The 15,009-nt window shown below is 36.1% G+C and overlaps 1 protein-coding gene across 5 annotated transcripts in view; it reads left to right on the forward strand.

Annotated features, from left to right (window-relative positions):
• MKL2 (MKL/myocardin-like 2) overlaps window positions 1-15,009 on the forward strand; it is a 124,786-nt gene that overhangs the window by 65,887 nt on the left and 43,890 nt on the right. For all 5 annotated transcript variants that reach the window (XM_008589542.1, XM_008589540.1, XM_008589537.1 and 2 more), the window contains 5 exons: window positions 5,563-5,628; window positions 7,724-7,779; window positions 9,040-9,115; window positions 12,387-12,548; window positions 13,862-14,040. In XM_008589542.1, the coding sequence (XP_008587764.1) occupies window positions 5,563-5,628; window positions 7,724-7,779; window positions 9,040-9,115; window positions 12,387-12,548; window positions 13,862-14,040 (539 nt within the window). The remainder of the gene's footprint in view (window positions 1-5,562; window positions 5,629-7,723; window positions 7,780-9,039; window positions 9,116-12,386; window positions 12,549-13,861; window positions 14,041-15,009) is intronic.

A 15,009-nucleotide genomic window follows, 5' to 3' on the forward strand; every position in this document is an offset into this window, starting at 1 on the left:
AAAAAAAAAAAAAAAAAAAAAAAAAAAAAAAAAAAAAAAACACCTTGGACTCAAGCTAGGTAAGAAAGATGTCATAAATAGAGTAAGCAAATGGATTTATAACTCTATATCCTTCCATTGATGGGGGTCATTTGTGTGCTCTTGTGAGTTTTATCTGGAAATACACAGTTGTTTTAGAATTCTCAACTTAGAGTAAATGTTTTGCACAGAGAATACAATGCTACCTGCAGGGGATATATTTTTTTTATATCTGCCCGCCCCCCTTTTTTTTTTAGAAAATCAAACAGGCTTAAACCCTGTTTTAAACCTTAATTTTAAGCTTAAGGACTTCTTAAGACCATGTGTTTTATTTTCTACAGTTTTCAAAGATAAACACGTTATTGGAAAATATTCAAATGTAATTATAACATGAATTCTATATTACTCTATTACTTATGTCCTTTGCTTTCTGAAAAGATGTGGGCACTTCAGCCACTGAGTGTTTTGGACAATTTTCCTCCTGAGAACTCTGTAGCTCTGCATGTATNTCTGGAAATACACAGTTGTTTTAGAATTCTCAACTTAGAGTAAATGTTTTGCACAGAGAATGCAATGCTACCTGCAGGGGATATATTTTTTTTATATCTGCCCGCCCCCCTTTTTTTTTAGAAAATCAAACAGGCTTAAACCCTGTTTTAAACCTTAATTTTAAGCTTAAGGACTTCTTAAGACCATGTGTTTTATTTTCTACAGTTTTCAAAGATAAACACGTTATTGGAAAATATTCAAATGTAATTGTAACATGAATTCTATATTACTCTATTACTTATGTCCTTTGCTTTCTGAAAAGATGTGGGCCCTTCAGCCACTGAGTGTTTTGGACAATTTTCCTCCTGAGAACTCTGTAGCTCTGCATGTATTCTTTTCTTACATGCAGTTATTTGCAAGATAGCCATGGAAGATACTGAATGCTAATCAACTTACTAATAGGATGCAGACTATGATGTTATCTAGGCAGCTGTGCCGCCACCACCACCACTGCTGCCACAACCTGAGGAAAGTGGTGCTGGGCCAGTCTATAGTCTTTGGTTTGCTGCCCAGAAATGAAATCTTGTCAACACATGCTGAGTGTGTCTGGTTTTCCAGAGATCAGCCAGCGTACGAGTGTTCAACTGTGCAACAGGCCAAGCGACATGCAGTGATCTGGGCCTTCTCTCCTCCATGCAGATGTGAACACCCTAGGGTGAGCATGGGGCTGCAAAGGGAGAAGAGGGTTTTAAGGCTTAATCCATGAAGAGCCCAGAGAAACTTAAAAAAGCATCTTGATCCCCCAACCATGAATGCCTCTCATCCTTAAAAGAGTTGGGTCCTCTATTTTCAGGGTCTCTTACTTCTTTCACGGTCCTAAAAAAGCACCAAGAAATTCCAGTGTTGCATGACAACTAAGCTGTCTATGTCATTCAAGCCATGTTCTTCCTGGCCTTGGATATTCTGCCTCTAAGGTGCAGATATCTGTTGTCATTTATTATACATTATTATTTTTTTTTTTACTAATTTGGTGAGTGGGAAGTACTGAAAGGAAGTTTGATATTTTCTAAAATTATGAGCCTGTGCCTATTTGATTGGTACTTTTTATAACTAGTGCTTGTTCTCAGAGTAGTCTTTGTCAAGTTGTGAGCGACTGGTTGTATTTGGTATAAATGAATACTGTAATTGAGTTTTAATAATGACCAAAAGTAGCAATGTACCTAAGTCTCTCTCAGTAGGGAATTATGCCTCATATTCAATATAATGTGTCCAGTACTGTCCAACTATTCATATAGATAAAAACTAACAAAAGCTGGGTAATAACAGAGTTAACAGCATGACTAGTTAGTTGCTGGCAAGTCTGCCTCCCCTTCCATTTGTGTTCTTCCTAATGCCTTTGCTTAAAAACACTTCTTCCATCCACAGCTGCTACTGCTACAGCTACTGCTGTTGCCCTTTCCCACAGTTTTGTATCACATATAGCACCTTGAATACCGTCACTAACAGACTCTAGATACATGAACGCGCCTGGGGAAGGCTGATGGCCAGACCTGCTTTGGAAAATTATACAGTCAATGATGAGAGCATTAACTGGAAAGGTTATTCTCCTACTTCAAGCACTATGATGTAAGTAGGGTTGTTTGTTTGGCCACGTAGAAAACTGGATGGAAAATGGTTTGGTTTTTGTTTAACAATTGGTGGTGATTGATGTCTGTGATATTGTGATATAATAAGAAATGAATATTTAGTCTTCGTACCCCATGTAGCTCCTAAAACCTTTGTAATTTCCTGAGTAATAGGGGTGATGAGTATGTTTTGTTGTAATATTTGGTCTTACTCCCCAGTTCTTTGCACAAGACCTTCTTTCTAAGATCCTTGGAATCTTCAGAGTGATGAGTGTGTTTTGTATGCTAATGAAATGAGTGGTATAATTTCCTGAGTAATAGGGGTGATGAGTATGTTTTGTTGTAATATTTGGTCTTACTCCCCAATTCTTTGCACAAGACCTTCTTTCTAAGATCCTTGGAATCTTCAGAGTGATGAGTGTGTTTTGTATGCTAATGAAATGAGTGGTGGCTTGAGGCCCCTAGATGGCTCTAGGGCCTATGTTTCTCTTCCATTTGGCTGTTCCAGAGTTGTAGCCTTTATAATAAATGAATAATAGTAAATAAAGTGCCTTCCTAAGTTCTGTGAGCTGTTCTAGCAAATTATGGAACCTGAGGAAGGGGTTGTGGGAACCCTCAGACTTTATAGCGAGCCAGTCAAAAGTACATGCATCTGAAACTGGCATCTGAAGGGAGGGCAGTCTTGTGGGAGGGAGTCCTTTAATTTGTGGGATCTGACGCTAACTCTGGGTATGCAGTGTCAGAATTGAATTGACTTATTGGACACCCAGTTTATGTCCAGAGAGTTGGAGAGTTGGTTTATAGAGGAAAAAGCCTACATATTTGGTGTCAAAAGTGTTGGGAATAGAAACAGGTCAGAGTGAGATACATCCATTTTGTGTGTGGCCCTCATGGTAGCAGGTACCTCCCTCCACACATCGGCATGAAAGTGAGGTTCTCAGTCATATACAATATAGCTGAGAGGGTTCCTGTCCTGGTGCAGGAGGACACACCTGAGATCCCCGATGTACAATCAGGAGACGCTTCCAAGACTAACAAGCTGCTGTCATCAGTGTTGGTTTGCCAGTCATGTGGTCGCAAATGTTCACATCAAAGATGCCATTCACCCCAAAATGTGTGCTGTGTTTGATACATTTGTCTCACAGGCATGGTGTTTGTTTTGGTTTTTTGTTTGTTTTAAGCCAAAAAAAAGAGGGCTGTTTATGTTTTTATTGCCCTTTCTTTTTTACTCCTTTGAGGATTCCTGTGGGAGAAAGGAAAGATACTTCTGCTAGAGATTCTCCAACAGACATGGACCATCAACATGTCGACCTTTGAACTAAAGGACTGTTCTAACCCTTTCCTCCTCTCAGTATTCCTTTTGTTGGGATTCTGCTTCTTGAATATGAACGTCTTAAATACAGACAGCATAAACTTTAGCATACAGAGAAGAATATTAGCACACGCAGGCATTTGTGTGCTATCAAATCCACAGGTCAGCTCCTTAGTTATTTTTGTCCCTAGTAAAGTACAGTGGGAACATGCTATCCTCAATAAACTAGAAGTTATCAGGGAAAAGATCTTTGTCTTAGAGCACAGTTGATTCAAAGTATCACATATCATTTTAATGTCAGAAACATGCATTTTTTTTAACTTGTTTAATTTTTCTTTCATAACAGAATCTTATGTCAGTTGCTTCAGTTCTAAATGGGATATCAGTGAAGCTTTGTGATCCTGTTGGTCTCCAAACAAAAAACAAAAACCTATTTCTGTATTCAATAGATGATGACATTCATATCTAGCATTTAAAATAAAATATTTTGAAAAGCTGTTTTACAGTTTAGACTCTTTTTGGAGTATATCTAATACTATGCTGTGCTCCGCAGTCAGCACAAGGCCAAGCAAAGAACCAAGGGTGTAAGGGCCATAGCACCTGCCTCTTCAGGCCTCAGGGTTTTATTGCAAGTAAGAGACACTGTGTGCTGCATCTGAGCCTTGGTAACAGTCTGGTCCAAGCCAGCCTCTTGCCCTAGCCATTATCCCTCACTAGAAAATTCTGTCTTTCTCTCCCTACTGTTTAAGAAATACACATAGGTAATTTTTTTTAGCATATTGACTCCTAATCAGCCTAACCTTGAATTTCATCTATGGTTTGAAACAAAAATAAAAATGGAAACTTAAAACTGAATGTAAGGCAAACCAAGAAAAATATTTTTGAAAGTCATTTCATGTACTCCTTTTCTTTTGAAATAGGCTCATTTTCAAGCATAAAGTATATAGATGCTATAAAAGGAGTCTGAGAAATCTAGGAAAAAATTAACTTTTAATTAAATATGGCAAATTGGATGTCCACATTTCACGATATATGGTTGTTCTCTACCAGTTCTAATAATTTATTCTTTTATTAAAATAATAAAGTATCAATTGTTTTGTGGCTTTCTTAGAACGGGTGAGACATGATATTGTTTGTGCAAAGATTATTAAGCTTTAAATTTCTAATTTAGAAATTTCCCTTTGGGTCATTAGTAATATCTCATAGGTCTAATTTTTATGATGCAGTCAGGCTTCATTAAAGCTATTTAAAATTTGTTCCTGATGGAGTAAGTCCCTCCAAATAAGTCAATCTTTCCTTAAAATAAATTTTAGCTATTAACTTATTTTTTTTAAAGTAAGAATATCAAGGAATTTCACATTTCTATTTCTATGAATGAAATTTATTATCAAGTCTTAATGTATAAGCAAACTTTCTGCTTATTTGCTGGATACTATGTGAATGCATTTAAACAAGAAATACTTAGCTTTCCTCATCAAATTAAGGTTATTAACTAAACAAAAAATATGCTAAGTGTTTTAGTCCGTTTTGTGTTGCTATAACAGAATACCTGAAACTGGGTAATTTATAAAGAAGAGAGGTTTATTAGGCTTACGATTCTGGAACAGCTGCATCTGGCACGGGCCTCAGGCTGCTTCTACTCATGGCGGAAAGTGGCAGGCAGCCGGTGGGTACAAGCAGATCACATGGTGAGAGGAAGGAAGAGAGAGGAAGAAGGTGCCAGGGTCTTTTTAAGCAACGAACTCTCACAGGAACTAATAGTGTGAGAACTCACTCACTACCCCTCCTCCCCCAGGGAAAGCATTAATCCATTCATGAGGGATCCACCGCATGACTCAATCAGTTTCCAACACTGCCACATTGGAGATCAAATTTCCACATGAGTTTTGGAGGGGACAACACATCCAAACTCCATCATTAAGTAAACTTCATAGTTCACCAAACAGGCAGAAATCACAAAGTAATTTTCTTTTTACAAGTTAGATGGTGCCAGATAATATCCTTGTTCAGCTATAAGATAGATATTTAATAAAGCTTAATTGTGTCTCTTGCGGAATCGCATAAGTTGGATCCTGCAGTTGCCGATCAATTCCAATGGTGATTGTTTCCTTTTCACAGTGCTCCAGCTGAGGCTGCAACAAAGGAGGACGAGAGAACAACTAGTGGACCAGGGCATCATGCCACGTAAGATTTACAATGTCATCATCATCTCTGACATGATATAACAAGATGGGCATGTCCAAGAAGAACCTATATCCCGTAATACTTTCAGCTGTATCCAATTAGTCAACATACACTTGCCAAATGAATTTTTATAAGGAAAGATCAGGCACCAGCATTGCCAACTCAGAGAATCTTTTAGAATACACTTTTTAAAACCAGATGCAGTTTAAAGATGGACTTGAATTTTGCATTATACAAAGAGCACCTTTAAAACACTGTAATTAGGCTAACATCCATTCTTACTTCAAACTAACATTTTAGTTTTGAAATGACTGAAGTAATCACTCTACTAATGGATCTGAGATTAGTCAGACTTGCAAAAGTAACATGATGAAATTAATTTACAACCTCGTTCTAGTTAAACTTATTTAATTCAAATTAATTATCTTTGGTGCTATACTATAGCCTATCTAATTAAATGTATCTCAGTTACAGGACTGATAAATATTCTGTTTATAATCAATAAAATCTAGCCCAAGTACAGATATGTCCCAAGTATCCCTAGGGCTTATTCCTTTAAGAGATTTTTGAGAATTGATTAATTTTAGAATATTTGTCCAAATTATCTTCTTTACCCTTAATCACCAAATTTAGAGGTGGTTTTACATTTTAGAGGGGAAGAGTGGTTGTTTTGTAGGCTGTTAGGATTATTTATCTGGATTTTTGTCTAAAAATTCACTTTTCCAAGAGGTAATTGATTTGGCTTTATACACTAGAAAGAAATTACAAAATGAATATATATGCCTCCTTGTCTTCTGAATCATTGCTAGCCCGTAAACCATTTCTTGGTTAATGATAAGGAATAATATTTCTCTGCAGTAGATATTTTTCCCAGCGAAACTTTTTTTTTGTGGAATACTATTAATTATCTAAATATTTTAAATCTAGCATAGATCATCAAAAGCTGCTTTGAAAATCTGCCAGATTTCTCCACCACCACATTCCTGACTAGGAACCAATCAGTCAAACAGGATCAAATTATGATGTTTAAGACATCATTGCTAGGTCAGCTCTAATCTGCTTTTGGGAGCTGGTCCCTAGCCAGATCTGATTGGGCTGGGCTCTGGGTAGTCTCTGCAGTGTTCAAGTACCAAAGCTGAAAATACTACTGGAAGACCTGCCCGATCAAATCTTGGAGGTGACAGCCCAAGGAATCCTAGTCCTGTAGCCCATCCAGTCTTCTCTCTGCCCATGGTTATATGTGCAGGGTGTTATCAGGCAATGATGGACATACACAGAAATGATTTTGCAAAGATAATTGATAGAAATACTGTAGTAGGTGATGTTTTGGTAAACACAGCTAAAACCCTCACATAGCAGTTTTAGAATACTTAATGTACTGGCAGTTAGTATATTAAAGAGTCACTGTCTTTCAAGTGAGTTGCACTGTGGTATGGTAGAAAGATCATGAACCTTTCAGATTCAAAATCCTGGATTTTAATCCCACTTTGACCACCATCTAGCTATATGACCTCAAGAACTTTCTTATCTCTTTGAGCCTTTCAGCCATGCTGAACTAATACCTACCTCGCAGGGTTGTTGTGAAGACCAGCAGCAGTAGAATCATGACTGACCACAGAGCACAGAACTAAGCCCATTGCGGGTTCTGAATAAATGGTGCCTCAGATCTATTGAACATGGAGTATAGTGTGTCCTCGTGTTCAGGGTTAGATCACTCCTGAGGACATTTGGGCTTTTTCCAATAGCTTATATGGCCATTAAGACAAAGACCTGTCATCAAGGAATCATTAAACAGTTTCCTCGGCAATGGAAATTTGCCCTAACTAGTGGTTGGAACTAGTCTTTCCCTGTATTTGCAGTGTCATTATGTACATACCCCTATATCAAATGTTCACTTGTTTTATTTGTGAAATACATAATTTTAATTCTGTAACATTTAAAGTTTCAAATTTTGCAGATTTCCTAAAGGAACTAACAAACAAATGGAACTGTAGATGTGAACTAATAGGACTATCAACATGATGCAATATAACGTTGGCCTGAAGTATGAACTCCTTTATTTATACTGAGGAAACCATTTGTTTTCCCCTCACAGCTCTGAAGAGCCCAGCGGCATTCCATGAACAGATAAAAAGCCTGGAACGAGCCAGAGTAAGAAATTTTGCTTTAAAAAGTTATATTTCTCTCCTTTATCCTAAAGGACCTATGCACAAGTAACAGCCTTACTCCTAAATATGTCAGTAGAGAAAATGTAGTGTATTTTCAGGATACACAGCATAGACAGTTATTCTGAGGTAGTTTGATCTTGGTAGTTTGTATAAAATACACGACATTCAAATTTTGTTCTTTTAAAATCATTAACTAGTTTTGTACGTGAAGGACAAAATCATACTTCTTCACTTTCTTGCTTTCAGGGCATAACAACAGTTATAGAGACAGGAGTAATTCTGCCATTTGTTTTGTACGTGAAGGACAAAATCATACTTCTTCACTTTCTTGCTTTCAGGGCATAACAACAGTTTTTAGAGACAGGAGTAATTCTGCCATTTGTTACCCCTGTAGAGGAACACCAAGTCATGTGCTAACACCAGATCCTCAGGTGATTTCCCTACTGGTGTGTTACCTGCACATTCAAGCAAGGGGAGGAGAATTTGGCTAAATGATAAAACATTGTAACATTCAGCTCTGCTTTACTCTTTGAAATGGCTCCCTCATATTTGCACATTGAATTGGTGTTTATTATTTTTCTTTAAAAGTGTCGTTATGCATATTCTTTTTGTTTTGTTTGTGGGAAAACTTCTATCATGCAGTATAAAAATAAGAATATTCTAAAAATTTCCCACAATGCATCTCTGGTTGTCTAGTGGCTAAAAAAAAAAGAATTTTCCCAGAATCTTAAGAGTCTTATAAAATATAAAACCCATTTTAAAGCCCTATTGTTTAAGAGTTGAGTACAGTTTTGATTAAGAAAATATAATCAAGGATATGAACACATCAAAGAAAATACATTAGGATTTTTAGGAAATCTGTTATCTAAGTGGATTTTTACTTGACCTAACATGTATGTTTTGTTAATTTTAGATGTTTAAATAATCTAAATCCTGTTTATTCAAAAATCATCTTCAAAATCATGAGCTTTTGACTTAGCCAAGTTTTAGAATAAAAGTCTATAAGGTACTTATTTTATACCAACATACACTTTAAGTCCCTGTAAGATTTTGAAGGCTGCAATTTAAATCATGTATTGGATAATAGTTTCTCTAAATACTAATTTCTACTCTTTTCTTCCTCTCAAAGACATGACAGAAAGGGTATACAATTTTTTCAAATGGAGTAGCTTGAAAAAAAATTTTTAAGCCACAATAAACCATAAATAATTTATGGTAAGACTTTTTTTTTCTTTTTTAAAAGACCGAAAACTTTTTGAAACACAAGATTAGAAGTCGACCAGATCGTTCTGAACTCGTGAGGATGCACATTTTAGAAGGTAAAGGTTTTATTTCTGCTTATTTTGCTATACTTTCTCAAGACGTGAGAATTCCACCATTTCTGTTTATTGCCATTTTAATAACTTTTTACCCCACAGGCTGACATCCTCCAAATTGGATAGCAACATGAAGACCCAAAGCTAAAATGTTATGTTTAATACATGGAGAAGGTTTGATTCTCCAAATAACCACCAGTTGATGGAGTCTTCTCCACCAGCTGGTACCATAGGTGCCTCTACCATACTGTTCTGGAAAAATATTTTTGATCCAGAGGATTTCTTTTATCAGTGAGGGACATTTGCCCCACTCATTAAGTCGTAAAGGGTACAATAGCCACAGTCAAACCCTAGATTTTCATCTACTTGGACCTTCTTTATGTCTACCTAGTGCAATTACCCATACCCAACATTTTCTCTTTGTTGCCACTTACCTACAATGATCCAGCTTGATCTGACTGTTATCATAAGCATGCCAGCCCACCACCACCACCAAATTACCTCTGTGATCTAGCCTCATCACTTAGGAGGCTGGTAGGGATAGTTCCATTCCATCTTTGGCTAGACACATGACTCAGTCCAGGATTTTTTTCTCTCTAAAGACAAAGCATTCTTGAAAGCCAGTATCTCCACCATAAACTCTCAGATTACATTTTCTTTCATTGTTTTGCTTTTCTGACTAATTTATTGACCAAGACTAGGAGCTTGATCCTGTGATAGTCTTGAGTGTATTAAACGTTGAAAAGATACAGAAAGAATCTAAAACTTCTCAGACATTTAGAAACAACTGTCAGGTAGAAGGAAGATTTTGTTCTCTCTGGGCCTAATGACAGAATTAGGATTAAAGTTTGTAATATCAACTGAATTCTAAGTATTAGGTTGTAGCTCAACATAAGGAAAAATATCCTAAAGGTCAGACATGTCCAAAAGTAAAATCTTCAGGAGGTAATATGGTTACTGTTACTAGAGGTGTTAATTCATTGGCCAGTGTGCTAGACACCAGAGGCCCAACAAGTGGGCAAGACAGATGGACACCTGCCTTCATGGAGCTTACATTCTAGTGGCAGAAACAGATGATAAACAGGCAGAACAAGTGAATTACAGACTGACAAGTGCTCTGTAGGGAATTAACAGGTTGCTGTGATAGAGAAAAAGCACCCCACATTAAGGATGTTATAAAGAAATTCCAAGTATCAAGTTGGTCTCCAAGTAGGACCTCTTCTAATCTAAAGAATCTATGATTATATGACTATTATCCTCATTTCAGGGGCAGGAGGTGAGAGATATGTGTCTTTCTATACTTTGGGTTGGTTCTGTACTTTGGGTTGGGTTCTTAGAAGTCCACTGGACTAAAAAAGCTTTTCCAGAGCTCCAGTAGTAGGGTAGAGCAGCTACCAGCTGTCAGGGATAAATGAATCTTCAAAGAAGCAAGTTTGCTGGTAAGTAATGGAGTAAGTGGCTCCTTCTGTGGCTGAAATATCTTGACCTTTAAGGGACATTTTTGTAGTAACAATGGTGTCTGTTTCAACTTGCCTTCTAACTGTAACAGGCATTATTATTATAATTAAAATCAAGGCAAATACATTTAACTATCAAAAGGAATCATATTTGCTTTTTTTTTAAAAAAAGACTACCTAACATTTAAAAACCTAACAGTGTATATGAGTGAACCATAAGTGATTTATAATTAAAATCAAGGCAAATACATTTAACTATCAAAAGGAATCATATTTGCTTTTTTTTAAAAAAAAGACTACCTAACATTTAAAAACCTAACAGTGTATATGAGTGAACCATAAGTGATTTTTTTAGGACACCAATTCTCAAGTTGAGGTTTTTGAAATAAGAAAGAACTTGTCATCTATAATTTTTAGAATATCTTAAGACCACCCCCAACTGTATTTTAATATTAACCCAATTTTGATTGGATTGGATATTTGGCAGGCAAGAGTCTAAGTTTTCTGAAATTCAGCAACTGAAATCCAGCCTCAGTCTCATGGAGATGGGGAGGTAATAAGACTAGGAACAGAAACATACCAAAATGCCAGGCTATACTTACTTTGTGTATCGTTTCTTTCCAAACATACTGGTGCTATCACTTGGATGGTGTTAATGGTAGAAAGACTGTCCTACTAGATCTTAACAGAAGCATTGAAAAAATCAAGCTAAGTGTGATTTGCCTGGTCTAGTTCTCCCTACCTGTCATCTTCCTGGATAGTGAGAAGTATTTTATCTCACAAGATTGGGGTCACAGTTAGTTATACAGGAAAATTATAAAAATGAGATGGGCACACATTTTATTTTAACTTGTAGAAGTGTATATTTATTTGCCAATATTCCAACCTAGGGCTAGGGTTTTCTCTTCAGGGAAGGCTTTTAATGAATGGAATTCACATCACCTTTACTGCATAAAGCACAGCCTCTATACATTATCTAAAATTTCCATTTCTGGTGCCACAAACATTTAAGCAATCTTAGTTTAAAAATCCCAGATTTTGAAATCTTTTATAGCTGTTAACTGCCCAAACTAATTTGACAGTGTTTTTTTTTTTTAATGACTCACCTTTATCAAGTCTTTCCAAAGCTTTTAACTTAGGTTTCTTGAGAAATGATCATTTCACTTTTGAAGTTTATTATTTTTTATAACATTTAGTTAAATTATATATTGACAAGAGTAGTCACAACAAATATGAACTATTTAGTGGACAATCAAGGTTGACAATTGAATGTCCGTAACAAACACAAGGTTATATATTCAGAAATTTGCCCATATTCTTAATTATGATGACTGACCCTGAGATACACAGAGATCAATCCAAGAGTGTGAATTATAGCTCTTCCACTTATATCCTAAGAGGCAATGAATGTCTCTCCTTCTAGGAATTGACTATCCAGTGAAGCCAGACCTAGAACTGTGAACTTCTTGAGCCATGGGCCATCTCTCTCTTGCTCATCCTCTGTATTCCCAAAACCTAATAAGTGTGAATTTGACCCCCTACCATAAATGAACAATAGCAGTACCCCATTTTTGGCTTAACATCATGTTAATTTGAGTCTGCAGGAATCCATATTATATAGACAAGGTAAAGCTATCCAGGACTAAAAAGTACAAAACGTGTAGTAGAGCATTCTTAAACATTTTCTCTTTCCAGTAATATGTTGAGAACACATAAATATGTTTAAACCAGTTTAATTCAGTTAGTTGGCCTGAAATAACATTGTGGAATAGAAATAGAAATTCAAGCAATGGTTAAAACTGTGTTTCCTCTTTTAGAAACATTTGCAGAGCCATCCCTGCAGGCCACTCAGATGAAGTTGAAAAGAGCTCGACTAGCTGACGATCTGAATGAAAAGATTGCACAAAGACCTGGTCCTATGGAGCTGGTAGAGAAAAACATCCTTCCTGTAGACTCCAGTGTTAAGGAAGCAATTATAGGCAAGACTCTAAAAATTTATTATTTTCTGAGAAGAGAAGCTTGGAAGTTTTAAAACAAATTTAATTAAAAAGCCAGCACCAATCATGGTATAGTTTTTTGGGTTAATCAGAAATTGATTAATACAGCAATTTTTGTTACCATTTATTATATTATACCAATTAACAGAGAGTAACCCTTGTTACTTCTGAGGTTTAAGTCTTACATTCTGATTTCATTATCACATTTTCTAAGTTAAACTTACTGTATTGTACAATTTAGTCTCTATTAATGTATATTTCTACAGACTTTTCATTATTTTATTTCTATCTACTTCTAGGAAAGATAAGAAAAATAGCTTGTTTGTTCAATGTTAGTTCAGGAAGGTCAAGAACAGATAAGTATAGATGTATTCATTAATAATAATGGTAGTATTTGTCCGTTTTATCCTGGTCTTATTGTACTTACTGATGTTTCTCTTTTTGTTTCCAACGTAAGCTTTAGCAAAAAAAAAAAAAATCATTTCAAGAATAATGTTACTTATTCAGCAAGCAATTTTGAAACATTAGTATCCTATCTTAAAGACTATTCTAGTTTCCGTTACTTCTGGGACTTCATATTTAGTGTGAGTTTAAAGCTTAGGCAATTTTTAGTTAAGAATTCTAAGCAGTACAATCAACTATGGTAACATGCAGTCCCAAAGAGATGGGCCTGGGCCCCAAAAGGAGAGATGTCAGTATAGCTGGGCTATTCCTTAAAGTGGGAACTTATCAACAGACAACTAGTCAGAGCCCCATTTTCCCCACTGCCTCATGTTTTTTTAACAGTTGGATTCCAAGTCAGGATCCAAACAAGGTCCACATGTTGCCTTTGCCTAATACATGTCTTAAATCTTAATCTATGGGGTGGGTCTTCCTCCCTCCCTTTTTTTCCTTACTATTTATTTGTTGATGAAACAGGCTTGTTTTGAACTCTAGCATGTTCCACATTCTGGATTTTCTTGACTGCATTTGCATCCCTAGATGTCATTAAAAACATTCCTGTCCCCTGTACTTCCATGTAGTAGGATTCAAAAGCTTGATCCAATTCAGATTTTTTTTTCCCCAAGAATACAAGAGTACTTCAAAAAGTTCATGAAAAAAATTACATTATCTTTTAATTGTATTTTTCCATGAACTTTTTGAAGTATCCTCATACATCACAGGTAGTGGTGTGTTCTTCCATGGAGAAGTACATTATGTTCAATTATTTTTTTAACCAGCTTCTTAAATTCTTATAGGAAACAATGTTTTCCTTTTCCATGTCAAGCTTGGAAAGAAATTGTTTCTTTCTTTAGGCGTTGGGAAGGAGGACTATCCCCACACTCAGGGCGATTTCTCATTTGATGAAGACAGCAGTGATGCTTTGTCTCCAGACCAGCCCGCGAGCCAGGAGTCGCAGGGGTCAGCTGCATCCCCAAGTGAGCCAAAAGTTAGTGAAACGCCATCTCCTGTGACTACAAACACTCCGGCCCAGGTATTATCTTTCTGGTTTTGACCCCTAAGTAGACAAAGTGCCTTGTTTTTTTATATAAAGGTAATACATTTTCATCTGAAGATAAATCTGAAAGTGCTGAAAAATATAATAGATTTTTCACCTGTAATCTAAACACCATTAAAGTTTTTCAATAGATTCTTACCTAGGAGGGTACTTCAAAAAGTTCGTGGAAAAATGTAATTAAAAAGATAACACGAATCTTTCTATGAACTTTTTGAAGACCCCTTATATTATTTCTGCTCTACGTACACATTTTTATCTTACAAATGGTTTTGTAACTTGCTTTTTTAAAATCATCATATAACTTTTTTTTTTACATAATATTCTTTAATGTACAATTTAACATACCATAAAATTCACCATTTTTTTTTTTTCTCATCTTAACCATTTTTAAGTATACAGTTCGGTAGTCTTAAGTATATTCACACTGTTCTGCAACAGACCTCCAGAACTTTTTCATCTAGCAAAACTGAAGCTCTAAACAATTCCTCCTCCATTCCCCCATCTGCCCACCTCCTGGTAACCACCGTTCTCCTTTTGGTCTCCATGAATTTGACTACTCTAGGTACCTCATAAAAGTGAAATCATACAGTATTTGTCTTTTTGTGACCAGCTTATTTCACTTAGCATAATGTCCTTGAGGTTCATTCATGTTGTAGCATGTAACAGGATTTCCTTCCTTTTTAAGGATGAATAATATTCCATTTTGTGTATACACACCATTTTATTTATCCATTCATTCACTGATGGACACTTGTATTGCTTCCACCTCTTGACTACTGCGTGAATAATGGTGCTGTGGACATGGGTGTGCAAATATCTCTTCAAGACCCTGCTTTACAATTCTTTGGATTTACATCCAGAAGTGGAATTCCAGATCATATGGTAGTTCTATTAATTTTTTTGAGGAAACACTATACTTTTCTCTATAGCAGTTGCACCATTTTA

The sequence above is a fragment of the Galeopterus variegatus genome, unplaced genomic scaffold, assembly GCF_000696425.1.
Source record: "Galeopterus variegatus unplaced genomic scaffold, G_variegatus-3.0.2 Scaffold5505, whole genome shotgun sequence".
Lineage (NCBI taxonomy): Eukaryota > Metazoa > Chordata > Mammalia > Dermoptera > Cynocephalidae > Galeopterus > Galeopterus variegatus.